The sequence below is a fragment of the Heterocephalus glaber genome, unplaced genomic scaffold (assembly GCF_053883595.1).
Source record: "Heterocephalus glaber isolate CG9 unplaced genomic scaffold, H.glaber_assembly_v1.0 deba00001687, whole genome shotgun sequence".
Lineage (NCBI taxonomy): Eukaryota > Metazoa > Chordata > Mammalia > Rodentia > Bathyergidae > Heterocephalus > Heterocephalus glaber.
This window is the reverse complement of record NW_028258412.1, coordinates 1,780,783-1,808,661: the sequence shown is the minus strand read 5'-3', so window position 1 is coordinate 1,808,661 and position 27,879 is coordinate 1,780,783. Positions and strand designations below refer to the sequence as shown.

Genomic DNA, 27,879 nt, shown 5'->3' with positions numbered 1-27,879 from the left:
AATATATGAAAAAATGTTCAACTTCACTGGTCATTCAAGAGATGCAGATGAAAACAATGCTGGGATTCCACCTCACCCCAGTAAGAATGGCTGCTATTAAGACATCAACCAATAACAAATGCTGGCAGAGTTATGGGGAGAAAGGAAGCCTTCTCCATTGTTGGTGGGAGTGCAAAATGGTACAACCACTGTGGAAATCAATATGGAGATAACTCCTACTATTAGGATTGGAAGTTCCATTTGACCCAGCTCTCCCTCTTCTGAGTATCTTCCCAAAAGAATTAAACGAATCATACAACAGTGATATATGCTCACCCATGTTTATACCAGCACAGTTTGCAATAGCTAAAACTTGGAAACAGCCCAATTCCCCATCAACTGGAGACTGGATAAAGAAGATGTGGGATTTTTTATAAAATGGAGTACTACTCAGCCATAAAGAACAAGAAACTAGAGACATTTATAGCTAAGTGGATGCACATTGAGGCCATACTCTTAAGTGAAATAAATAGGACACACTGTGTAAATACCAAATAGTTTCTCTGGTGTGAAGAATGAAAACTGTAAATAAGGATCAAAATGTATAACTGATATTATGAAATAGGAAGAAAAGGTCTAAAGGAGTAGGGGAAGTGGGAGGGGTAGGGGAAATAAAAGAAGGGAAAAGAAAACATACAAAAAAAGGAAAAAAATGGAAACAAAGTCTTTGTAAATAGGGAAGGGTGGAGGGGTTGAAGGGAGGGCAGGGGAATGGGGAACAAATAAGAACCAAGATACATTATCTAAAGGTACAAGATCCCAAAGATGAATGTAACTGTACTGTATACCTAAAATGTACCAATAAAGTTAATGGAAAAAAAATAAAGTTGAAAAATGAAGTGAGATTTAGGCTGGGTATGGTGGTGAAGCAGAACTTTGAAAAAAAAAGGAAAAATAAATCTCCCCAACCTTAAGCAGTTCACTCTCAGACTTTCCCCCTCCCCATGGCTATTGTTAACTTTGTTCCTGTAATGTTTTATGACCCCCTAACTTCTATAGGATCCTGTTTTTTTCCACTAAGATAGGCTAAGTTACAAAACTGTCACTATTTTTTTTTGTATTAAATTCTTTTATTGGTACATTGTAGGTATACAACACAAATACATTTCTCATTGGGAATTGTACCTTTATATAATGCATCTTGGTTCTTATTTTTTCCCCATTCCTAGCCCTCCCTTCACCCCCTCCACCCTTCCCTATTTACAAAGACTTTATTTCCATGTTTTCCATTTCTCAGCATTTGTCCTTTCCCTTCTTTCCTTTCCCCTGCCCCTCCCACTACCCCTACCCCTTTGGACCTTTTCTTCCTATTTTACATTATTGATTATTCATTCTAATCATTGGTACATTTTAGGTATACAATATAATGACATTTGTCATTGGAAATTTGCACCTTTACATAGTCTCTCTTGGTTCTTATTTTTCACCCTTGCCCAGCCCTCCCTTCAACCCCTCCATTACTCCCTATTTACAAAGATATTGTTCCTATTTTTCCATTTTCTCATATTAATCCCATTCCCTTCTAGCCTTTCCCCTACCCCTCCCACTTCCTTCCCCTTTGCCCCTTTTCTTCCTATATCACATTACTTATTATACATTTTAGTCCTTATTTACACTTTCAGTTTCTCACACCAGAGAAACTATTCGGTATTTATTCATGTGTGTCCTATTTATTTCACTTAAGAGTATGGCCTCAATGTGCATCCACTTAGCTATAAATGTCTCTAATTTCTCATTTTTTATGGCTGAGTAGTACTCTATTTTATAAAAAAACCACATTTTCTTTATCCAGTCTCCAGTTGATGGGCATTTGGGCTGTTTCCAACTTTTAGCTATTACAAACTGCGCTGCTATGAACATGAGCGCACATATATCACTGTGGTATGGTTCTTTTAATTCTTTGGGGAAGATCCCCAGTAGTGGAATAGCTGGGTCAAATGGGACTTCCAGTCCTAGTTCTTTGAGGTATCTCCATACTGATTTCCACAGTGGTTGCACCAGTCTACACTCCCACCAGCAGTGGAGCAGGGTTCCTCTTTCCCCAGAGCCCCGCCAGCATTTGTTATTGGTTGATTTGATGATAGCAGCCATTCTTTCTGGAGTGAAGTGGAATCTCAGCGTTGTTTTCATTTGCATCTCTTGAATGACCAGTGATGTTGAACATTTTTTCATGTATTTATTTGCTATTTCTACTTCTTTGTCTGAGAAATGTCTGTTCATTTCAGATGCCCATTTTTGGATTGGGTCTTTAAACTTGGGAGGTCTGATCTTTTTAAGTTCTTTATAGATTCGAGATAGTAGACCTTTGTCTGAGGAAGAGCAGGTGAAGAATTTTTCCCACATTGTGGGTTGTCTTTTCACACTGCTGGTGGTTTCTCTTGCTGTGCAGAAGCTTTTTAATAAGAAGAGATCCCATTTGTTGATTGTTTGTGCTAGTTCACAGGCAACTGAGGTTTTGTTCATAAAATTTTTTCCTACACCGATGTCTTCAAGGGTTCTACCTAACCTCTGTTCCAACTGGTTCAGAGTTTCTATTTTAATATTTAGATCTTTCATCCATTTTGATTTTAGTTTAGTGCATGGTGAGAGATATAGGTGTAGTTTTAATCTTTGGCAAGTTGAAGCCCAATTTTTCCAGCACCATTTATTAAAGAGGCTATCTTTTCTCCAGTGAGGGTTTTTGGCTCCTTTGTCAAAGATGAGATGGCTGAGTGTGTCTGGCATTGGTTCTGCATCTTCTAATCTGTTCCACTGGTCCTCAAGTCTGTTTCTTTGCCAGTACCATGCTGTTTTTATCACAGTAGCTTTGTAGTAGAGTTGCAGGTTGGGGATTGTGATACCCCCTGCTGTGTCTCTGTTACCTAGAATTGCTTTTGCTATTCTGGGTCTCTTCTTGCTCCAAATGAATTTTTGGATTTTTTTTCTCAAGGTCTATGAAGTATGCTGCTGGGATCTCAATTGGAATTGCATTAAATCTATATAGCAAAAACTGTCACTATTTGATTAACTGCCTTTGTCCTGCTTCTGGAGACCTGCTTGCTCACCCACCAATTTCACACCACTAGGTAGACTGACTCCTTCAACTACACAGATAAAACTAGAGCCCTTTTCTTTCTTCGGCACTCAGCCTTTGGATATGAATCCACTGGGCCAGTGTGCACTTAAATAAATCCTCCTGTTTCACCCACTGGTCTCTCTGATCTCTTAAATTCTGTAACAGTGGCACACGTCTGAAATCACAGTGCTGCAAGAGCCTGAGGGAAGAGGATTCCAAGTTTGAGCCTAGCCTGAACAGCTTAGCAAGGCCCTGTCTCAGAATAAAAAAATAAAAAGGGCTGAGGCTGTGGCTCAGTAGTAGGGCACTTGTGTTCAATCACCAGTATTAAAAAAAAATTTTTCAAGGTGAGGTTCACACTGAGGTCTTTCAGGCTTCAACTTCATACTCAATTTGTGGGAAAGTTGATCCACCAACAAATTTACACTAAGGTATAAATGACTGATATGGCATTTTTTTTTATGAGAGCAGCTCTAGATTAAGTAGGAAAACATGGAGAGAAGAATTTGTACCTAAAGGGCTAAAGAAGTAAGGGGAGATAGAAGGAAGGGAAGAGGAAGAGAGAAAAGAAAGACAAAAGAAAGGGCTTAGCAAACAGAAATGAATCTTTGACAGATTGGCAATATTACTTAGAAGTGGCTTCTTTTCCAGAGAAATGCCAGCAATGACATTTGAGCAGAGATCTGAATGGTGAGAAGTCTGGAAATACCCTTGAAGGACAGAATTCCAGGCAAAGGAAACAGAAGAACAGAACCCTGGAGCCTGGCATTGGCCTGGCCCAGGTAACCCAGGCTTGATGAGTGGACAGAGGGAAGAGGAGGTATCAGGAGGTAAGTTGGAAAAAGAATTTTAATGTTTCTCTTTTGTACACTTAAACATTTCCTCTTTTATTTTGTTTGATTCAGCAGCTCTATGGCCCAGAAGACAGGAGTTAGGGGAAAAAGGCCTAGGCCCAGAATGCCTGGGCTCAAGAGGAGGCTTCTGGGTCAGCGTGCCATAGCTCCCAGTGCAGAGTAGGCTTCCAGGTCAATGTGCCACAGCTCCCAGCACACAAGAGGCTTCTGGGTAGGTGTGCCACAGCTCCCAGCACAGAGGAGGCTGCCTGGTAGGTGTGCAACAGCTCTCAGCACAGAGGATGCTTCTAGGTAGGTGTGCCACAGCTCCCAGTGCAGAGGAGGCTTCTAGGTCAACCTACCACCACTCCCAGCACAGAGGAGGTGAGCCGCAGGGGTGGCAGCAGCCCCCCCTACCCCCACTGAAATGAGAAGACACATAAACAAGCCTCAGAACCAGACTTCTAGATCACCTACAGCAACCCCAAAGGGAAATGAGATGGAACAATCTGATATTCAACCACTTGGACTCCCTGAACTAGCACCGAAAGAGGATCTGGAAAAAATGAAATCAGAAATAATTTCTCACATAACAGCAGAGGACATAGATTAAAAAAATAGAGGAACAGAGGAACATGACGGAATTCCAACATAGGAAACAAATGGAATCCATAAAACAGATGCAAACAGATTTCCAGGACATTAAAAACTCCATTGAAAGTCTATGCAGCAGAATGAGCCAATGTGAAGACAGAATTTCAGACATAGAAGATAAGATTCCAATTAGTGACAAGGAAAAGAAAAATTTCTTTAAAATTGTAAGGGACCAGGAGAAATCAATCCAGCACCTGCTAGACAATGCAAAGAAGAATAACATAAGACTGACAGGAATCAACGAAGAAACAGAAGACAGTGCAGATGACCTAAAAAATCTGTTTACAGAAGTGATGGCAGAAAACTTCCCAAGCAGGAGAAAAGAACTTGACATACAGATAAGTGAGGCATATAGGACTCCAACTAGCCTTGATCAAAAAAATCTACACATAGGCATATAATTGTTAAGATTCCAGAAACCCAACAGTAGAACAAAGTTCTACAAGCAGTGAGAGAAAAGAAACAAATCACATACACAGGAAAGCCCATCAGAATCAAAGCAGACTTTTCAATGCAAACCCTCAAGGCAAGAAGAGCTTGAGGCTTGTATTTAAGGCTTGTATTCCAAGCCTTAAAGGAAAATAGCCTCCAACCCAGATTGATGTACCCTGCAAAATTATCTTTCAAAATTGATGGAGAAATAAGATACTTTCATGACAAAGAGCACCTTAGGAACTTCATGAATACCAAACCAGCACTCCAAAAAATTTTAGGCAATATCTAGGAACAGACAATGAGGATCACAACCCCAGGAAGCACAGCAGAATGAACCCATTGGGCATGACAAGAAATTAAATGTAAAGGGGGAGAATCCAACAAAAAGAAAAAGTCATGACAATGATAAGTCAATATGTATCAGTTATAACCATCAATGTTAATGGTCTCAATTCACCAATCAAAAGAAAAAGACTGGCAGAATGGGTCAAGAAGCATAATCCAACAATATGCTGCACACAAGAAACACACTTAATTCAAAAGGAAACTCATAGACTGAAAGTTAAAGAGTGGAAAACAATACTCCACGCGACGGGAACCCGAAAAAAAGCAGGAGTAGCTATCCTCTTTGCAGATCAAGTAGATTTCAAACCAACAGTGATTAAGAGGGACAAAGAAGGACACTACATCCTTGTAAAGGGAACAATCCAACAGGAAGAGATGACAATCATAAATATCTATGCACCAGAATTCCTGGGCTCAAATCTATCAGTTCAGCTTTGGGACTTACTTCACAAATGACTTACTGTTTTGTATTGATGAAAATGAGGCCAACCTTCTCCCTCATAAGCATTTGGGAGAGATTTAATGAGACAGTTAACACATTTAGCATGATAGTGGCACACAATAAGTAGTTAATAAGTGCAGCTTGCTATTATTTTTATTTGATACAGCCTAACTGCTTATTTGGAAGAGTGTTTCAGGGTGGCTACAAACCTCCTAAGATTGCTTCTGTGTCTTGGCAGATGAATGAATTCTTTTTAGTGCCTGCCGCATTCACAGTACTCAATAAATACTTACGGAATTAATGGAGACATGAACTAAGGTGCTAGGATCAGGCAGAAATACAGGTAGGGCATAAAACTGTGGGTGGAGGAGTTTGAAGATAATTTGGGAGGCACTGGGAAGCTATTGAAAGTTTTTGAGCATTGAGCGACAGGAGTGTCAGACTTGAAAACAGGACAAAGGTTGGCAAGTTGTGGACATCTTAAAAGTAAGAGAAACTTGTTGTGTATGGGGGGGTCCCACAGAGAAGGGAAGGGGGTTCCTTTAGGATTCACTGCTGCTTTAGAGGCTGCCCAGGCTACACTCATCCTAGTCTCCTGGGTTACTACCTTGGAGTCCTCTAAAGGCCCCTCTTTATTCATCTATTCCTTTTATTCTCTATTAATCCCCTTTACAACTGGTCCTGGATTCTCAGCCTGAAGAATCTTATAAAAGGCTCCATCTGATTTTGTGAGGGTCCCAGTTGACCTTACAAGGCAGAAAGGTCCTGGCCTTCTGTGACCCCATGAGCCCACACACATCCAGAGCCAGCAAGATGGCCTTTCCAGTCCTTAGGTGCCTGAGGATTGGTGGGTGGGCAGTTTCTGGTCATTGTTGCTGGCTCTAGTTTCTTCCTTTGGTGGCATTCTGCTTCTCTGGGTCTTTATCTGTTCCTCTATCCCTGCCCTGCTGGTGCTGGTCCCAGTCATGATCCTGAGCCACAGTAGAATCCACTCAGGTCTTCCCTTTTCCCTCTGACAGCCAGAAGTTGGTGTGCTTTGATTGACAGCTACAGCTGCAACTGCCCTGGGCACCAGAAGCTGCCTCTGCCACAGAAGGCTTGAATTTGGACCAATGTGGACCAATCAGCAGGCTCACATTTGGACCAATCACAGGCTTCTTGCTCCTTCTATATAAATAGCCTTCAGGGCCCACTGCTCAAGTTGGTCTAGGAGGGTACGGACTTATGTGATGATATTCCCTACCTGTGATACTGTGGAACAGTATTCAGATAACCCTTGCTCCAGTGTTCCCAGAATGTCTGTAATTCTACTCTGCATTATTCAGGGTAGTGTGCACATAATGGGTCTCTAATCCCAGAGCTATAACAGCCAGGGCTGAGACACTGGCACTAAAGGCCACAATCCAGTAGCAGAGCTGTACTTTGGTGATTCACAATTTTCATCCACATTGAGCAAAACTGATTGGCAATAGGGTGGGCCCTGCTTCCCTGCTCCGCTGCACCAAAATACTAATAGGACAAGCCAGGGAGTTGGGAGGACTACTGGAAAAGGACAGCACTGCTGGATACAGCAGCAAACAAAATGGCACAAGAGACTTCCTATTCTGGAATGTTCTCTGGGCCATCCTGCCTCCAGGGTTCTTCATTGACCCACTAAGGCATGAAGTGTTTGGCCTCAGACCATCTAGTGTCTCTCTTACTCTCTCCAGTGTCCCTAAGTTCTTCTGTTCAGCAAAGTATGTAACTCTCCATTCTGAGGCCTAAAGCATCCCCATTGACCTGTACACAGCCCAAGAACATCAGGGGTCTTAGCTGTACACAGGCCTTCAACACAATCAGCCCCACGGAGCACCAGGGGCCTGGCAGTGAAGTTTTGTCCCTTAAAGGGATGTAGTCTTCAGGGGGCACTTGTGGGGTTTTTGTGGTTTTTTTGTTTTGTTTTGTTTTGTTTTTGGTACCGGGGATCAAACTGGGTCTTTGCGCTTGCAGGGCAGGCAGCGGCACCACTGAGCTAAATCCCCAGCCCACTTGTGGGCATTTTTTTCTTTCTTTTACGCTTGACTTTTTATTTTCAGGGCTGAGAATTGGACCCCACATATGCTAGCCCTGCCTTCACTACTGAGCCACACTCCTCTAGCCCTTTGTCTCACTTTAGATTACTTTATGGAAAGTCAAGTCCTAGAGACAATCTCTGCTCTTTAGGCCCTTTGCTGTCTTACTCCCTCATTCGTCTGTTCAACACACACCTATTGAGCAGAGTCAGTGTGCTGAGTATAGATGCCAGGGAACAGATTATAGACTTGCTTGTTTCTTAAAACCTAATGGTTGGCTCACTGCACCTGTGGATTATGCCATGGTGAGCATCATCTGTGTCCTACGGATTGCCAGTGCAGTGAAACCTAAACCCTAAGATGTTACTGAAGGGCATGAGTGTTCTTACCTTGCAAAAGGATTTGCTGCAGGATTAAATCAAGCCTCAGAGTTTAGAATTTTGAAGGGACCTAGGGGACCAGCTCACTCAATCAATCCCTTTATAAATTAGCAGTGGAAAGTGAGATTCAAAAAGCTTTACAGACTTGCAACAGTTAGTCAGCAATAACAGACCCAGCAGGTCACAGCTAATACTGTTTCCTGTTGTTTTTTTAATCCCAGTACTGGTCTCTTTCCATCATGCCTTACATGGTATATGGATCCTTTAATGATGACAATGGTATCAAGACCAGTATTTCTTGAGTCCTGTCTACATAGCAGACTCTGTTATAAGTGCTTTTAATGTATCACAACCTTGTTCTCGGCAATCCCACTAACACCACTGAGAGTGAGCTGAGGCACAGAAAGTTCAGATAACTTGTCTGAGGTCACACAGCTCAGGATTACTGGTGCTGGGTTCTCATCTAGTCCATTTGACTCCTTAGCCAGTCCTTCATAGCTTTTCTTCAGAGTCCCTGTATAGAAATGTGTTTCTACCCTCATATTTAAAAGCTAGTATTTCTACACTGAACATAATTTTAGTGCTATTAAAACTAAAGCATGGTATTGTACTTTGGCAGATCTTTTAAAGTCCTGCATTGCTGTGTATATAGCTGCCACTGAAGTTTGCAAAGCTTTGCTGATATAACTGAGATGAAAAGCCTTATATTATGATGCATGTAACAATGAGCAGAAATGGCTTTTTGGTTACAAGTTTGTGTGCTCAAAGTACCTGCATTACAGAATGAGATGATATGTACAGTTTTCTTTCGAAGAAGCTGTAGTTAAGGAAGAGCAAAATTTAGTTTATCTTAGTAGAAACTGATTAAGTAGTGTGATTTTAATGAGTGAAAGTCAGGGGTGTTTTGCTGTTCTCAGAAATCTTCCCATTGGAGTTGTTGTTGTTTTCATTTGTGTTAATTTCCCAGGACAACCTTCTCTCCCTTTCTCCCTCTCTTCATATTTTATAGTCCAGGGATTCTATGAGTAGGAAGTTCCAGTAAAACCTAGAATCTAAGACAAATAAGACCAGTCTGTTCTCTCATTGGCTTTCTTCCTTGGAAACTGTAGTAAGAATAAACTCTAGAGAGCTCAAACTTTAATGCCTGCTTCTCAGCAACATCTCCCCTAATGATGAAAAGTCGTACAAAAGAGAGTAAGAGAACATTATGAACCTTTTGGATACTCTGGAGTTTTATCTATTATCAGGAGCAGCTTGAGCCCAGAGTCATTTAAATCCTGAGGGTGGAAAACATAATTATTCACAAGGGATCACTATGGGCTAAGCACAAATGGGTTGCTATTTGTTTTCTGTTCGTTGTAATGATTACAGCCTGGCAATAGTGTTCAGCGACAGGATCCAGCAGTTCAGTTATGACAACTTCATCACTGTCATTAGTGCCTTTTGTTTGCAGTGAACATGAAAAGCTGTTCAGTATTAAGAGTCCAGGGAGTGGTGAAAGAAGGGGGAGTGGTGGCCGGGATTTAGCTCAGTGGTTTCGCTCCCTGCTGCGCAAGTGCAGGGACCCATTCATCCCCGGTACCAAAAAAAAAAAAAGAAGGGGGAGTGGTGGTGAAGAAAGCAAGTCAGCAAAGGGAGAGCACCAGGGAAGAGAAATTCACACACTATTAATAGCAGAAAGAAAATACCCCTGGGTAATTAAGTCAGCTGACTTACATGGCGTGGGGACCTGGTGAAAGGGCCAAATTTTGGACTGTCTGTCCTTTCTCCTAGGAAAGTAATTACTTCTGTTTATAAATGTGTATCATTTTTGCCACTTTTGTTCCCAGAAATGCCCTCCTTCAGGGAAATGGTATTTTTGGTAAGGGGTCTTTCTGCTTCAAGTATAATGGTTGTGTATAACTAGTTTCAGTATCTTCTCTAGCATGCAAGGGCACAGTGCAGCAAAATAAATAGAGGAAGCACAGTGACCTTTGCTGTAGATCTACTGGGTGTCAGGGAAGGCGCATTTTTGTGCACATTTCCCCCTCTCTTCTCAACAATCTGGGTAAATAGCCTCATCACCACTTAACCTATCAGTACAATAACAGGTTAAAAAAATGTGCCTGATATCACCTAGCTAGTTAGCAGAGAGCAGGGATTTGAATTCCCATGTCTCTTTCCAAACTACTTCTGTGGTAAGTGCTGCTGGAAAAAAAAAAAAGCAAAATTTTTTTATGAATTTAAAGAGGTCCAAGACAAGAGGCAGAAGTATGTATTTATTTGATGATTTGATCATGTGAAAGCGTGGATGGTAAACAGATATATTGGAAGAACTTGTATTAATTAAATAAAAAATACAGAACCCTTTTTTGGGGACATACCCCTCCTCCTGGGATTACCCTTGACAAAACATTCTTTGTTCCTGTTTGAAGCGAAAAAGTGGGTGGAAGATGAGTTTGATGTTTGGCTCATACTCATACATATTTCTGTCTCATTAATACTGTATATTTGGTGCTTGCTTGTGGTTTTGGCTTTCTGCTGCAGACCATGCTTTTTTGACTCACATTCCTACTTCTTACAGCCCTCTTGTCCTTTTCTGGACAACTTGACGCATATTGTGACTTGGATCTTGAGAAAAGTCTGATAAAATTGGCCATTTGGGAGGTCCGGCTTAGCAAGGAAACAGAACCAGGCAGGTGGCAGGGTGGGACACAGAACAAAAGCCTGCGGGATTCCTGTGATGATGCAAGCATGCATCTGCTACGACATTCCATGAACTATCTAAAAATTGACTGTAACCATTTCTCATGGACCCTGTTAACCCTCTAGGCTATGGACGGAGCATTCACTCACATTCTAGCCAGGTCTAGACTCAGGCTGCAATGCCTCCAATCAGTGAAACTCATGAGATTTCCAGCTCAGACTTCTTCAGAATTCCTGGGGTCCCTTCTCACCACTCTAACATGAGTGCCACATGGGTTGTGATTGTGCACCCCTGTAGAAAAACAAGAAGCAACTAAACCCTGGCGGGGGGTGGGGAGCAATGAGAAAAGACACCAACTTTGAGGACCAGGAAGCTGGAAATTCCCTGCTACCTTGGTGTGTGGGCTTTAGCTTTTCCACTTTCTTAAAACCTCCCTAATTGTCTTTGGAAATGTGGTAAAAGCACAACGCCAGGATACTCTGGTGCTAAACAATCATTTGGACGCCGAAACTGAAGCCTCTTTCTTACCTGAGTGCTAGGGAGTGGCGACCTTGAACAGGCTCCCCAAGATCAGCTGGGCTCCTCGGGGAGCTCTCACCCCACTCTGTTCCGCTCAGCACGAGACACAACTTTCTCAAGCTTTTAGGTTTCTCTTGGCTGAGCTTACAGGGGGCTGTTCAGGGTCAGAAGCGAGGCAGCGGCCGCAGCCCGCTGGGGATGGGGACAGAGGTGGCTCGGACTACCGCCGAGGCTTCAGCATCACCTGCGTGGACAGGTGTGACACGTGCATTTCTGGGGCCACCCCAGATCTCGCGGAGGATGCTGAATGACTCCGTTCAGTTTGAGAGCGTCTTTGTCCAAGGCACAGAGACCTTCCTGGTGCCCCCTGGGGGGGGAGGGGCATCCGGCCCAGAGGAGAGGGCGGACGAGCGAGTGCCTGACGTTGGGGCGGGAAGTCGGGGCGGCGGGTGTGGAGGAGGAGAGCAGAGGAAGTCCCTCGTGGCCACCCCAAGGGCGGGCGGGCGAGAGAGAGGGTGTCCGCGGGGACTCGGTCAGGAGGCGAGGGGCAGGCCGCCCGTGGGTGCTCCCTAGCGACCCTCGCTGAAGGGGCGGGGGCGGCGCGTGCGCGGGGCGGCGGGCGCGCGCGGGGCCCCTGGCGGGCGCGTGGGGCGCGTGGGGCGGGCGCGCGCAGGGGAGGCTGCCCCGGGGCGCCCCCCCACGTCGGGGCGCGGCGGGCGGCGGCGGCGAGAGCGCGTCCCGTGCCGGTCTCCAGGAGCCGCCGCCGCCGCCGCCGCCGCTCGCCAACATGGCGGACCTGGAGGCCGTGCTGGCCGATGTCAGCTACCTTATGGCCATGGAGAAGAGCAAGGCGACGCCGGCCGCCCGCGCCAGCAAGAAGATCGTCCTGCCGGAGCCCAGGTACCGGCGCCCCCGGCCCGCGCCGCCTCTCCCCTCCCCCGCAGCTGCCAGCGACCCCCTGCGTCCCGGTGGGTCCGGCGCCCCGCTGCACCCGATCGATGACCTCAGCGACGGCCTCGCCGTTCCGGTCCCTGAAGTGGGGCTGCGGGGGAGGGCTGTGGGGAGCGCGCGGCGAAGTGCTCCGAGCGCCGGGAGCGCTGCGGCCGGGAGTCTGGGAAGTGCTTGTGACCCGGCTGGACCGGCCGCCTTCACGCCGCCCTCTCCTGCTCAATCTCTGCTCATCCTTCTAGCTTCATCCCTACGGGTCATCCGTGTTCCGTTGCTGTGGCTCCCTCTTGCCCCATCCCTGAGCTGTTTTCCAGCCCCATCTCGGCCACTCCTACTGCCCCATCCCTGGCCTCCCCTCCAGCCCGGTCCTTACAGTCCTTCTATACCCCGTGCTCGTCATTCTCTAGAGCGCCACCCTGCTCGTTCCTTTTGGGGTGCCTGCCGCCCTCTCTGCTGCTCTCCCTGCTGCCCTCCTTTCCAACTCCATCCTCTCTTCGCTTACTCTGACTTCTGAGCTGGAGAGTGCTGGTTTGGTTGGTCTTTTGTCCCAGGTACTTCAACCGCGTGCTCCCTAAGGTCTGTCTGAATAGGCATCTTCCCAGTCTCCTTTCATCTCATACTCAGGCAGGGGGGAGTGGATTCTGACCCACTCAGTTTTCCATTTAATACTAAGTCTGTCACCTGAGCTGCTTTCCTTAACTTGCACATCTTCGATGGCACTTTCTTGAAAGGTTGAAATGAGATTCATTTGAAAGCAGTGGATGGAGTGATGACAGGAATTTAGTGTTAAATCACCAGAGGGGCCCCCATGGAATTGGCAACCAAGTTGCCATTTTCTCTCAAGTGATTTATTACTGATTTTACTAAGATTTTGATTAATTTTAGGGTGTTACTAGTTCATGTTATTAGCAATACCATAGAAAAGATTGTTCATGAGGTTAATAGTTTCAACGAGTGGGCCAAACCATCAGCGTTGGGTTTTCTTTTCTAGTTCTTTTCCTAATGAACATCATCGTTAGTTATACAGCTAGTATGGCACAGTGATGCAGAATAGCTCTTAGTGGAACCCCTGGTATAAAGAGCCATTATCTTTATAGTGAATTTGAAACCTTGCAATTATGTAAAATGTTGGAATCTCAATCAAGGCTGTTCTGTTTGAAATCATCACCCCCAAGATTGCCTTAATGTTACCTTGATATAAGAAAAAAGAATGATGCCAAGTGATCGTAGATTATTTTCTACAAGTACATTTATGAGCCCCTTCATGTAGAAAAACATCAACTCCTTTGAGTTCTTTTTTTATGACAAGTTAAATTGTGTGAAAGAAGACATGCTAGCTGGGTATTTCTTAGCTTGTTGTCTCTACTTAGTCCCTGCCTCCTCTTTGTTGGCAGAGTGTGTTGCTCTTTGATAAGCAATGCCAAGTGGTAAGAATCTGGAAAGGTGCAGACCTTTGTGGAGCTTTGTGAATTTAACACTCGTAGAGCTTAACATATCTGAAGTTAATTGAAAAATCAGTGCTGTATAAAATTTCTGGCACAATGGAAAACTTACTTAGAGAACAAGAACAAGGTCCCCAAAATCAAACTTGAATTTCATTAAAAAAAAAACAAAAAACTATATTTCTATACATGTGAAATTAAAATGCTTAATTTCTTTTTCTCCTGCTTTCCTACCCTATCCCCAAAGACCACAGAATCTTAAACGTGTATGATTTCTATATATAAAATCAATAAATCTCAACTCATGTGCAGTTTTAGGGGGAGAAGTATATATTACTAAAATTAGGAACTTCTGATCTTTTTTTTTTTTCTTGGTATTTTGAACTTAATGTCACTTCTGCTTTTTAGGGTCTGTCTTAAGAACGACATACTCATGTGCTTAGGGCATTCACTTCCTGTATAAATCCCCTTGTGTTTGGGTGGTATTCTTTAGTAATGCTTTCTTTTTAGGGAGAATTGGTGATGGTGAGCTTTATTTCTCTTGACATTTTAGAATTGAGAAATGTCAACTGGAGAGTAATTGTAGGAAACAGCCCTTTGGTAATAGTTATCTTGTTGCTATTTTTCAAATGGACTCTTGGATTTGCCATTGCATCCTTCTCCTGAGATTCTAATTTGTTTTGCATTTGTCTCAAGGACTTTGGCTTAGTTTTATAATATAACCGTTTACATAGCGACAGTCCTTGTGCTGAGTTAGGATTCTGTTACCTTGAAATTATCAGGTAAAGCATCTTGCAAATAGGCTACCTGGTTCATTTGGGAATGGAGGGTGGGAGGTTTCTAGATCCTGTAAGAAAGTTTATTTCGTGTTAAAAAGCCTCAGCATTAATGACTCAAAAAGCCATTATGATTTCACCCTGTTGGAAAAGGATACTGTCAGATCTTTTCTGATAAGAATTTCTATCTCAGCTCCATTTTGGAGCGAGCCATGTGATCACCAGTCTTTGGTGTTCTTGGAAAAGATGTTTAGATTTTGATTCCTTGTATTTCAATGAGGAGCATACATTTAAACTTGCCATTGGCCTGTCACCATTGATTTTTTATTTCCAGCTAATCATTTGTGGTCATTATAATATTCTTTATTTTACTTACTTTGCCTTTTCCACAGTTTTAAACAGAAAAGCAAAAGAACCAGATACTATCGGGCTAGCTTAAATGAAACACCAGTCTGCCAGGGCACTGCCTTCTGTACCTATTACAGGAGTCTCAGAAAATGGAACATTCAGCCCAGGGGAAGATTTAGCTTCTCTGAGCTGGCAAGAAGCAGACATTTTGTTATGTTGACATATGATTCAATTAACAAGCCAATGAGTATAAATCCTGTAAAAGCTGACTGTTTGTTCAAGTTATATACCTGCTCTGGTTAACTGAAACATTTTTTGAACTAATGGGGCTGATAATGGGACCTATTGGGAATAGGTAAACTGACCTGCAGACTCAGTCACTGCATAGAACAGTTAAAACAGAAGCCTTGAGATATGTGTACCAGTTGTACCCCATGTTAGAAAAGAATCACTACTTTGATTTAAGTAGGGCCTAATTTATAGCCAAGGTATACACAAAGAGTCAACGACTTAAGCCTGACCCTAATTAAGACAGCTTTCCCTTAGATTCTATCACCCTGTTAGCCTTTTTCAAACAGAATAAAATTGAATTGAAATCACACATAGCTGAAAGAAATTGAGTGACCCAAACGTGATCGTTTCCCTGGAGGCTCAGTTGTGTTTTTAGGACATTGAAAATTGTGCATTATCAATTGCAAAGCTTATTACATCAAATATTCCTACACTTTTATAGGAAGATCTGAGGAAAACATGCTTGAGATTCTTTATACTGTTACTGTTTATTATCCTAATTCAGTACATAGTTGCAGAGCCGTTGCTGTAAGCTAGGGAGGGGCACACTATGATGAACCCCACAACAGCCACACACAAACGATTGAGCCAAGAAAGATGCATGCTCTCAAGAACAGCCACTTCAAGATTCTGTTTAACTACTAGTATGGACAAGTAGCATTTGGATGACTTTTATTACTCTTTATTCATAGAATGCATTGTTTGCAAAAAGTTGATGATTTCCTTTAAAGAACTATCCAGACATGGACGAATAGTAATATGGTAGTTTGCATCTTCCTTTTTGTAAAATTACCATGTACAATAGCAGTGTCTTTTCCTTCTTCTGTGGAAATGGAGTATATTCTGTAATTTGCTAATTCTAATTAGTGAGCAAGTGGTGGATAATTTGAAATAATCCTCCCCACTTAGGTTTTAGGATGTTCCATGATGGCACCCTTCTATGTCACAGCCTAACTTGGAACTCCAAATAGATATTAAAAGAATGAATAAAGCTGGGTACATAGATCAGTGGTAGAATATTTGCCTAGCATGTGTGAGGCCCTAGGTTCAACTCCAAGTACTAAAAAAAAAGAAAAGGATACCCTTCAGGAAGAAAGATCTATCTATATATCTATTTATCTATCCATCTATCAATTGATTGATCATAGTGCAGACTGGCCTTGAACTCACTGTGTAGCCCAGGCTGGCCTTGAACTTGTGACAGTTTTCCTCCCTCAGCCTTCCGAGTGCTGGGATTATAGGTATACACCAAACCTGGCAGAAAATTCTCTTTATTAGTGATAGGAGTATTTCTGTGTCTAAAACAGCAGAGGTGTTCTTACTTCTTTTTCACTAAGGTACACTTTCAAAAGGTTATTTGTTCTGACCTTTCAGGGGGTTTTTTGGGGGTTTTTTTTTGGTACTGAGGATTGAACTTGGGACCTTCTGCTTGCAACGCAGACGATGGAACCGCTGAGCTAAATCCCGGGCAACAGTTGTTATTTTGTTCTTGGTCAAAGTTAATTTGTGCCAGTGCTTTGAAGCTGCAAGGACTGCCTGGAGCTGCCAGTTCTTAGAGACAGATGTTCCAGTGTCATCACTGTTGGACCTAACTTGGCCCCAGATGAGCATTATGAAATGCTTTAAATTGAGAGCCCTGTGGATGTCTTTGAGGTACAAGCAGTTCTGGCTTTTACACAGTCTGTTCTCAGAGACTACCTCTTTAAGTGCTTCCCCAGTACATTGGAGTTGGTTTTGGTAGACATCTGTGTGATCAAGGGTGGGAACTCTTAAAGGAAGGCATTGAGGGAAGACAGTGCAGGTCTTTTTCAGCCAGTGGATGGATGGTGAGCAGGTTAGTGGACTGTAGAGGATGAGGAGCAGGCCTCCTAGGGGCTAGTAAGGGAAGGAGAGGCCTAATGTCTATTATGTTGTGACACAGCAACTGCCTTTCCTGAGAGCTTATCTTCTTTGACTGGCAGTTCCTCTAGACCTACCAGATGAGGAGCATTTGCCCATTTTACAGAAGGAGCAGTTGGATGCTCAGGGGAGGTAGGAAAGGTAAGCCCAGGTAATAGCAGACGGTAGCAGAGACAAGCTGGAAGCCTGAGTATTCCCAGCCTGAGTTCTTCCCACCTTGCTGAGCCACTTGACCAAGAAGCACTCACCCTTGCCTCTTATTCTGCAAGGAATAGTTGAAACTGAGATTTTCTTATTTGGGGACAGATCATATTTCAGACAATCTCAATCAGCTATTACTACAGCCTTTGAAAAGTCAAGCCTGTCCTCAGAGACTGATAAAGAACAGCAACTCCTCCGGGACCTGTGAAAACAGTAATTATGACTAAGTGAAAACGCAGTTGGCTCCTTATTTCCCATGAGGAGCTTGAGGGTTAAATGCTTGTTCTGTTTAACACAAGAAGCGCAATCTTGTTGGTGTTAATAAGAAATTGTATAATAGAACACTGGGTCTTCCAAACAGCATTTCTTTCTGTCTGGCTTTTTATCCAGAAAAAAAAAGGGGACTCTGCCCCCACCCTTTCCGTTTTTGGGAAAAGAATAAAAAGGAAAAACAATGTTTGGCTTTATTTGCAATGAAATCACTTTCTCATTCAAATAGTCTTCCTTTGTTAATAAAATAATGTATTTGAAGACCACTTGAAAATGTGTTCTATGAGAGTGATTATCTTTGTCCCTATTCTCTGAATGTTGGCAATGAGGAACTAGAAATGGCAAATCTGGCAACTTTTATTGTGTTGTTAAATCATTTATATCATATGTAATTTGCATGTGTATGGGGGTAGGTATCCCAGGCCTACCTCCTCTTCTCTACTTCTCACTTCTTTATTCTTCTTTTTCCATTTTTATTGTTGATGAGAAGTTGGAATCCCCAGGCCTTTTTTGATTGTTCTAAAATATGCAGAAGTAATGAGTTTCCTCATATCTTGTAAATGTCTCTTCTAATTTTGGAAGTCTTCTTTTGGGTCATCTATGGCTTGGCTGGAGCATAAGCATATTTTGATAGTTTTAGTGTATGACATAATAGAAGTTCAGTGGAGAATAGCATGATGGTATTCTGCCTCTTAGACATTTGGTAACTGGTGGTTAGTAAAGGTCAGTTTGGACCTGGCCTTGAACTTGTATTCTTGTTTGCTAACTCTTCCTTCTTAAAGGGTCTCAGGGATAGGAAAAGGTGATTTTATGGAAATGGACAGACAAAATCCTGAGTTGTCATTGCTGGGCCCTCCTTTTCCCGTGCCATTCCTACTACCATATTATAGTAAGACAGAAGGTTCTAGATCAGAAGCCAGCACATACAGATCTGATTCCACTGGCATCTTCCCATGAGACTTTAGTGAGTCATTAAAATTCAATGTTTTCCCATCTATAACATATCATATCATAAAATGTCCTGGTAAAAATCTCTCGAGCATTTTTTTATCCATACATTTGTAAATAGTGGAAGACATTAAAGACTACTCATACTGAATTTCAGACAGAGATAAGAGAAAAAGATTGGAGGAAATATTAAAAAGCATAATTTTTTTTTTTTTTTTTTTTTTGGTGCTGGGGATCGAACTCTGGTCCTTGCGCTTGCACAACAGGTGTCAAACCACTGAGCTAAATCCCCGGCCCTAGAAGGCATAATTCTTTACATCATTCAAGGGTGGTTCTTAAAGCTGTGTGCAATGTAAGATGTAAGTGCACCTTAAAACTGTACAAAATGGTAGCAGAAAGAGGGCAGGAGTGCAAGGAGACCCTGGCCCTTTGTGCTCCTCAAAAGTGGATTAAGTTGTGACCTTTGGAAAGTTGAAATGCTGGCTGGCTGGGGCAGACAAGAGAGAGGTTGACCTCAGACTTGTAAGTAGGTGAATTTCTCAGATTTCTCCTTGGTTTTCTTCTTCAAGCTGCTTACTAAGGCATTGTCTATCTAGAACCTTCTCTACATAATGCTTTATTCAGTTCCTTTTCTTCTTTCTTTCCTACTTCCTTCTATCCATCCATCCATCCAGTGGGCACTGGGCACTGGTGGTATCTGTGCTTGAGAATTCCCAGGCATGCTACTCTTAAATATGTGTAACCAGGCAATTAAGAGGGCTGACTCTTTCCCTAGAGGTCTTTGCTTCAGTAACATGAGTGAAAAGTCATAATGCAAGTGCAGCTGGCTCCAGTATATTGAGCAGAAGGTGATTCATCCTAGTTTTCCTTAGACATTAACAGATTGAATATTAATAGCATAAGGTCGTAGTATCTCATATTTGCAAGGATCTTGGTGGACATCTAGTGTTGTCACACATTGATGAGTGACTTCCTTCAGGTGACCAGCCAGGGCGCCTTTGATGATCATCTTTGAGAACTGTAATCTTAGAAAGCCATACTGTAATATATTCTGTGCACTGATCTCTTGCTGCCCCTTTGTGATCCTGCAAAACAAGTCCTGTCCCTCACCAATGTGACTAATCATCATACATTTGAAAGGCAGCTGCCCTAGCCCCTGGTGGCTTTTATAGAAGTCTGTCCTGTAGTCATTCCTCGTACTGTATTATGCTGAAGTCTGCATGCTACTCTGTAATCTACTTAGCTCATCAGTCAGAACATTACCAGCTAAGTAAAAACATTAAAATTCATGATGACATTCAAAAAGAGATCTGTAAATTATTATAATTAATTTAGTAATGACAAAACTAGTAATAAACCCTGTTTCAAGTGTATGGTTGAGTCCCTCCAAAGTTCCATTTTAGGAAGAATTTTTTTTTCTCCTTGAATGATTTAAAATTCATGATGCCAATTTGATTAGGGCTCAGTGTTTGCCTTAACCAGAGTTGAAAGTGAGGAGTTACATAGGCATCGTCACAACAACTTTGGCTGCTGAGTACTGAGTATATGAGCCAAAATATTTTAGGAAGAAAGTGAGCTTTAATTATGGTGCAGAGTCACCTTCTGAGGATGTCAGGGGGCATGGTTCATATATTCCAAAGTTGAAATCCTGTTAGCTTGGGAAGACAGCAGATGTCTTTAATTTCAGAAATAATGCATTCTTTTTTTTCAGAAATAATGCATTTATAAATAATATTTTTGAATAATATCCTCTTAATATTTGTGCTTTGTGTGACTAAATCCACCTATTGATCTTTATTACCTTATATAAGCAAAATAATTTGGGTTAAGTTTTTAGATCATTTCTACTAAATTTTCAGCATCTGTTTGCTTCCCCCCCCCCGTTAAGTTTATTGGTACATTTTAGGTATAAAATACACTTACATACATCATTGGGATCCTGTACCATTACATGAGTATCTTGGTTCTTATTTTTTACCCCTTCCCCTGCACTCCCTTCACCCCCACCACCCTTCCCTATTTGCAAAGACTTTGTTTCCATTTTTTTCCTTTTCTCATATTTTTTCTTTTCCCTTCTCTCCTTTCCCCTACCCCTCCCACTTCCCCTGCTCCTTTACTTCCTATTACACAATATCAATTATACATTTTTTAAATTACAATATCAAGATCTAGGAGACATTACCACAGATTTTACAGAATTTAAAAGGATGTAGAAAGCATATTACCAAAATCTGTTTTGGTTTAGGCCTATGTTTCAGAGTTTAATGGACAGGTGAAGAGTACGCATATCTGCCCTTGTTCCCCACCTTAGGGAGAAAGCATTGTATCTTCTCCATTCATATAAGGCATTCTCACTGGAAGTATGAAGTACATGTCTTTAATTTGTTGAGAAGTTTCTGTTCTACTTCTAGTCTCCTGATAGCTTTTACCATGAACAGCTGTGGAATTTAGTCCAATCCTTTTTCTCCAACTAGTGACAGGATCATATGGCTTTTTCCTTTCCTCTGTTAAAATGATGACTTTTGGGGGTGGATCTTCCAAGGCTGAACCAACACTGCCATCCCTATAATAAAACCACTTTTTACATCCTGCCAGATCTGACTTCTAATAGTTTGTTTTGTTAAACAAATTTCTATCTATGTTCATACTTTTTTCATCTATTATCTTTATCCAGTTTTAGGATTAGCACAATGTTGATTTCCTAAAATGAGGGGAGAAGTGTTCCTTTTTTTTTCTGCTTTAAATGTTTGATATAATTTATCAGTTAAAATGTGTACAAGCCTGTTGTTGTCATATAGGTACGTTTTCAAGCTAGGAATATACTTTCTTTAATAGGTGATATTCAAAATTTGATATTTCCTCATGAGTTAGTTTCATCGATTTGTCTTCCAAGGTACTTCTTAGAAGTTGTCAAATTTATTTCAAAACAAATTTTTGTAATATGCTTTCTATATCCTTTTAAATTCTGTAAAATCTGTTTGCTTTTGATAAGGATTTAAGTTAAAAAGGAACTAAAAGTTACATGGATTAGCCTTTACACAGCTATTAAATACTGCAGGCTTTCATTTTGCTTTGTGAATCTCTAAGGCTGTGATGGTATTTTGGATATATCTTCTTTTAAAAATATGAAGGGGTATCCCCGGTACCAAAAAAAAATTTGAAGGGGTTGGAGATATGGCTCAGTAATAGAGTGCTTGCCTAGCATGCACAAGGCCCTGGGTTCCAACCCCAGCAATAAAATTTAAAAAAGGTATTTGGTGATAGTGGAACTAATCCTGATGTAAATAAAGCAAAGGGTCTTTACATCTTTAATTGGTCTTACATCTTTCTGCTAAATTTGCTCTTTCTTATGTTATAATAATTCCCTAACTGGGAAAGGAATTAGGCAAAAAAATCTTGTCATCACATTAAATACAGAAGAGAGTGTAAAGTATTTGTGTTCTCTGTTGTATTCCATTTTGGACCCACTTCCTTCTGGGTTTTTTCCCCCAGTGGTGGTAGAGAAGAGAATATTATTTATGTAAAACAACCTAATTAGAATCCAAATTAGAATTGATATAGCAAGGAAAAGTTATGTCTCCAAAGACATTTAACGTTGACTTTGCTGCCTCCTCCCCGCTCAAAACTCTTGAGAGTTTTTGTAGTGGCACAGTTTTTTGTGGGGTTTTTTGGTACCGGGATCGAACTCGGGTCTTTGCGCTTGCGCAGCAGGCAGGGAAACCACTGAGCTAAATCCCCGGCCCTCGAGAGTTTTTGTGAACAGGGTGTTGTGTTTTGTTTTGTTTTGCAGTTCTGGGATTGATCCCATGCCCTTCATACTTAACTACACTGCTCCCCCCCTTTATTTTTTATTTTGTCCATAAGTTGTCCAGGCCAGGTTTGAACTTTAAATCCTCTTGCCCGAGTACTGGGATTCTGTGTGCACCATCTTGCGTGCCTGACTGTTAACAAAGGTGTTTTTTTTTTTAGGATTTAATCATTTGGGTGATTGGCTTTTTAAACCCCGAGTGGAAAACTGGCCAGTATCTCTGCATTGCTGTCCTTTAAATAAAATGACTTGCTTGATGCTGGATCAGTGTTTTGAATTAAGAAGAAAATCAGGTAACTCTATAGGAAAAACTTACTTTGGTGGAAACTATCCATTTAAAGTTCTCAGATAGGCATTATGATCTATGGTTATCTCATGACTGGCTGGAGTAGCAAGCATAATGGTAAAACAGGTAGAAAAAGGAAGACACATGTGAAGTATGTGGTGTTTCTAACTTGAATTAGGAAACGGGGGTGTACACTGGTCAGATTCAAGATGATTGTGATGTGAGGCTGAGTTGCTGAACTTCTCTTTTAGATCTGTAGGTGGACATGTTAACTTGTCAAACCCAGTGACAATCTTATTTCATGTTTGTACCATTGACTTGAATTTAGAATGAATTAATGAATTAGAGACAGGCTCTCTCTGTGTTGCCCAGGTTGGTCTTAAATTCCTGGGCTTAAGCGATCTTCTTTTTTTTCTTTGTTTTTTAGTTTTAATTCATTCATTTTTATTTTTAAAAATTAATATACATAATGATCACATTCATCATAGGGAATTTGTACCTGTACAAATTTGTCTTGATTTATCTTTTACATCTTAATTCTTCTTTTTTCCCAATCCCCTCCCCTCCTTTCCACCCCTCTTCTCCTTATTTGCAAGCTTCCATTTTTTCTTTCTATTCTCTTTTTTTCTCTTCCTTATTTACAAAAGCTTTTCATTTTTTCCTTCTGTTTTTTTCACTTCCTTTCCCCCTCCCCGCTCCCTTGTTACCCTTCTCATTTGAACATTTTCTTCCCATTTCCCAATATCTATTTTACATTTTGTTCCTTATTTACCCTTTCGGTTTCTTATACCAGAGAAACAATGCAATATTTAAACACATGTGTCCGATTTATTTCAGTTAAGAGTATGGTCTCAAGGTGTATCCATTTACCTAGAAATATCTCAGGTTTATCCTTTATGGCAGAGTAGTACTCTATCGTGTAAAAAAAAAAAATCTTTATCCATTCATCCATTGTGAGCATTTGGACTGTTTCCAAGAATTAGCGATTATAGATTGTGCTGCTTATATATAAACATGGGTGTGCATATATCACTATGGTATAACGTGTTTAATTCTTTTGGGAAGATAACAAGAAGAAGAATAGCTGGGTCAAATGGAACCTCTAATTTTAGTTTTTTGAGGAATCTCCACATTGATCTCTACAGTGGTTGCGCCAGTCTACACTCCCACTAGCAGTGGAGAAGGGTTCCTTTTTCCCCAAAGCCCTGCCAGCATTTATTATTGGTTGATTTCTTGATAATAGCCATTCTTTCTGGAGTGAGATGGAATCTCGGTGTTGTTTTAATTTGTATCCCTCGAATGACCAGTGATGGTGAACATTTTTTCATATATTTATTTGCCTTCTTTACCTCTTTGTCTGAGAAGTGTCTGTTCATTTCAGATGCCCATTTTTGGATTGGGTCTTTGAATTTGGGGGGTCTGATTTTTTTGAGTTCTTTATATATTCTAGATAGTAGTTCTTTGTCTCAGGAACAGCTGGCAAAATTCATTTTCCACTCTGTAAGTTATCTCTTCACTCTGTTGGTGCTTTCTTTTGCTATGCAAAAGCCTTTTAATAAGATGAGGTCCAACTTGTTGATTCTTTGTGATATTTCCTGTGCTTGAGGTTTTATTCATAAACTCTTTGCCTATACCTACTTCTTCAAGAGTTCTTTTTTTTTTTTTTTTTTTTTTGATACTGGGGATCGAACTCGGGTCCTTGCACTTGTGCAGCAGGTGAAGAGTTCTTTCTTAAATGATCCTCTTTTCTCAGTTTCCTGAGCAGCTGGGACTGTGACAGGCCTGTGTCCACTGATACTTGTTTATAATGCTTTATAGTTTTATATGCATCTTTTTAGTTTTTACAATTTTGCTGTATATTAGATAGAAATTTTTAAAAAATTATTCTGGAGCTATTCTGGGGGAAAACCGGCTCTCTTCTTAGAGAGAGTATTCTTACTGGGTCTGGGAGTGGCTGTCAGACTTTTAGATTTAGAAACAAGATTTTGCTACTGGACTGAGTATCATATGTCTCTTATTACAAAACTCACCTCTCACCCAAGTTGGCCTAACTCACCCATTTTATCCTCACAGGGCAGTGGTTCTTACTTTAAATAAAGTCACTTTTGAGAATACCAGGAAGTTAGTGGTCCCTACTCCCAAAAGTGCATTAACTTACACAGATTTACTGAAAAGCCAGATTATACTTAGAATGTCAGGTTTAGTACTTTACATTAAACATGGACTCATCCTGCACCCAGACTCCTGAAGTTTGTGTGACTCAAGCTTGTCATCTTGCAGCTGCCCTCAAGGGAAGTGGAGCCATCATCAGAATTGACCACCAGAAGGTGGTATAGCAATCATGGACCATGTTTGATAGTCAGGTGGTTGTAGTGCCTGGCTCTTCAGCCCCATAGAAGTTGGAACCAAGTCAGCACACCCTAGGGTAGCTTCGTGCTGATGTAGAGCACTTGAACTCTGACAGTGAGTGCCTCCTGGGACAACTTAGCTTTCTATATTTGATGTTTCCATTCTTCTCCATTGGGTTTGATAATACTGTCAGTAACACCACCACCAAAGCTGCCTGGCCCAGGGACCCTTGACATTTCTCTGCCTTTTGTATTGTGTATTGATACGTTTTTATTCCCGGAGGGCAAGCATTTTTCCTTATTTAGAGATTCATGGAAATGGCTCCATAATAGCATCACTATTTCGGGAGGAAGAAACTCAGGTTCAGGGACAAGTTCACTGTTCAAGGTCACATTGATAATAAGTGACACAGCTGAGACCAAACCCAGGCCTTCTTTTTCCAAATTCTGTGCATTTTAATTAAAGACTTTAGAGCCCATCCTGGTAGTGCATGCCTGTACTCCTAGCACTCAGGAGGCTGAGGTAGAAGGATTGCCACAAGTTCAAGGCCAGCCTGGGCTACATAGTGAGTTCAAGGCCAGCCTGAACTATATAGTAATACTGTCTCAAAAAAGAAAATAAATAAAATAAAATAAAACTGTGTGGACCCCCCCCAACTCCCACTTAGGTACTGGAGGTTGAACCCAGGTCCTTTGCATTGAGCTATGTCTCCAGCCCCTTTAAATTTTTTTTTATTTGGAGTCAAGATCTTTTTAAGTTGCTGAGTTACTCAGGCTGGGCTTGAACTTGAGATTATTTTGCCTCAGCCTCCCCGAGTACTGGGATTACAGGTGTGCACCACTATTCCTAGCTATGTACTCTTATTCTAAGAGAAAAAGTTTCTTGAAACTTGATGTTTCTTAGAGAAACATCATCAATTTCATACACTAGTGTCAATTTAAAAATGCATTATCTTTGTCCAATAAAAGGTTATCTGCTATAGAGATCTGAGCAAGTGCTCTGGTAGCACAATTTCATTGCACACTTTGTATTATTCACAGTAAATGTGTGAATAATTCCCTAGAAGATAGATTTCATGTTAAATTACAGGATAGTAATTAATAATGATGACTGTTATAACTTGAGAAAAGCTACGTGTCAAAGGTTAAGTTTTTTAAACCTTAGACATCTTTTTATGATCTCAGATGCATCCATTATCTTATTTTAACTTTTTTGCAGTGCTGGAGATGGATCCCAGGGCTTCACATATGCTAGGCAAGCACTGTACCACTGAGTTATATCCCCAACCCCATTCTTACTTTAAAAAACAAAATCAAAATTCTTATCCTTCCCTGTCAGTAGGTAATGGGTATCCTCGACTTGAACATACTTGTCAATAAAGGATTTTTACTTGTACTGGGGTTCGAACTCAGGACCTTGTGCTTGTCAAGTAGGCACAGTGCCACTGAGCTACATCCCTCGCCATAAAGGGTTTTTTTAATGTTAAACTTTGATGCTTGTTAATGATGATAGAATATTAATGGGCCATGTTTTGTATTTAACCTTTACATAGAAGGATTGTTTAAATCATTCTGCAGTGAAGTTGTTTATCAGGAACACATCAGTGAATCCATTTATGACTGGCCTCCTTCACCTAGTGATGCTAGGTGTTTCTTTGTCGTTAATGAACACATCTGTTTCAATTGTCTCAGTTGCTACATGATATGTCAGGACTATGTATGATCTATTCAGCCCTATGTTTATATCACAAGTGCTCTCACAATGAATATTTTATATAAGTATCTTTGATCCTGGGTGTGAGACTTTCTCTAGGAGAGGTATGTAGAAATAAGTAAAACATGGGCATTTTCATTCTTGCATGGTGATGTCAAATTGTTCTATTTAAGGAGAAGTAGAGCCACAAAGAAATTTGAAGCTTCATTCAGAAGTCTTACTGTTAGCAGTGATGTTATTGTCAGTATGAAATTATTTCATATAGAATATATGGAAAGTTGGGTAAAACAAAAAAATTGATGTCATTGTTAGTAAAAACCAAGATTTTAATTTTAAATGAAAATATACATGAGTATGAGTCAAGAATTAAGTAAAAACTCTGTAAGGTTAAAGTTTGACTTCGAAAGTCATTGGAAATTTATAATTTTTTCCTTTTCAAATATTTGTATTTATCAGCTCTAGCCATTGAAAAATCCAAGAAACAGTTGCACACCACCCCACTACAACCTGCACAGCAACACCCCTGTGCAGGGCCTGAACTAGAGGAGGCTACTTATTGTATCAGAAAACACAGGCGCCACCAGAGAGTAAGCTGGTTGTGTCTAACAGACTCAGAGGCCAGAAGAAGGGGTTCCTACTGCTCAACAGTGGGACCATGTAATCATTGAAATAGTGTACCATCTGCACTATCTGTACTATCTGCAGTTGATTAAAATTCTTTGAAAATGTACAAACCCAGGGAGGATACTGGCTCCTGAACATGCCCTGTCCTAATCCCTAGCACCTGTGAATATATCATTTAAAGGGGTATCACAGTTGCTGATGGAATTAAGGCAGCTAAAATACAGAGTTTAGGACAATGGTGGCGAGCCTATGGCACGCATGTTACTGTTTTTCTTTTAAAGATAAAAGAAATTAATGTAGAGTTGTTTTTCTAAACTAAAACCTCAGTGTTCAGGTTTAATTGCAGTGTTGGCACTTTGTAGTAAATAAGTGGGTTTTGGGTTGCATTTTGGCATTTGGTCTCTAAAAGGTTCACCAGGCTTAGGATAGGAGAGATTTCCCTGGATTCTTAGGAGATCAGTGTGTCCAAGTGATGCAGTATGAGAGTGAGTCCCAGACATTGTTGGCTGCAAAGATGAAGGAGGGGCCATGGACCAA

At 41.2% G+C, this 27,879-nt stretch overlaps 1 protein-coding gene and 1 long non-coding RNA gene across 8 annotated transcripts in view; one reads left to right on the top strand and one right to left on the bottom strand.

Moving 5' to 3' along the window:
* The window catches only part of LOC110348846 (uncharacterized), a 47,127-nt gene extending 35,044 nt beyond the window's left edge, over positions 1 to 12,083 (bottom strand). The window contains exon 1 of the long non-coding RNA XR_002394423.2: positions 11,449 to 12,083. This is a non-coding gene — a long non-coding RNA (uncharacterized LOC110348846). The remainder of the gene's footprint in view (positions 1 to 11,448) is intronic.
* Positions 12,084 to 12,135: 52 nt separating this feature from the next.
* The window catches only part of Grk3 (G protein-coupled receptor kinase 3), a 213,644-nt gene continuing 197,900 nt past the window's right edge, over positions 12,136 to 27,879 (top strand). For 3 of the 7 annotated variants that reach the window (XM_087198007.1, XM_087198008.1, XM_021257130.2), the window contains exon 1: positions 12,162 to 12,339. In XM_087198007.1, the coding sequence (XP_087054133.1) occupies positions 12,227 to 12,339 (113 nt within the window). In that variant the 5' untranslated portion in view covers positions 12,162 to 12,226. Of the gene's footprint in view, positions 12,340 to 27,879 lie in introns of all 7 variants that reach the window. The other 4 variants (XM_021257134.2, XM_021257132.2, XM_004843328.4 and 1 more) reach the window with 3 other exon arrangements.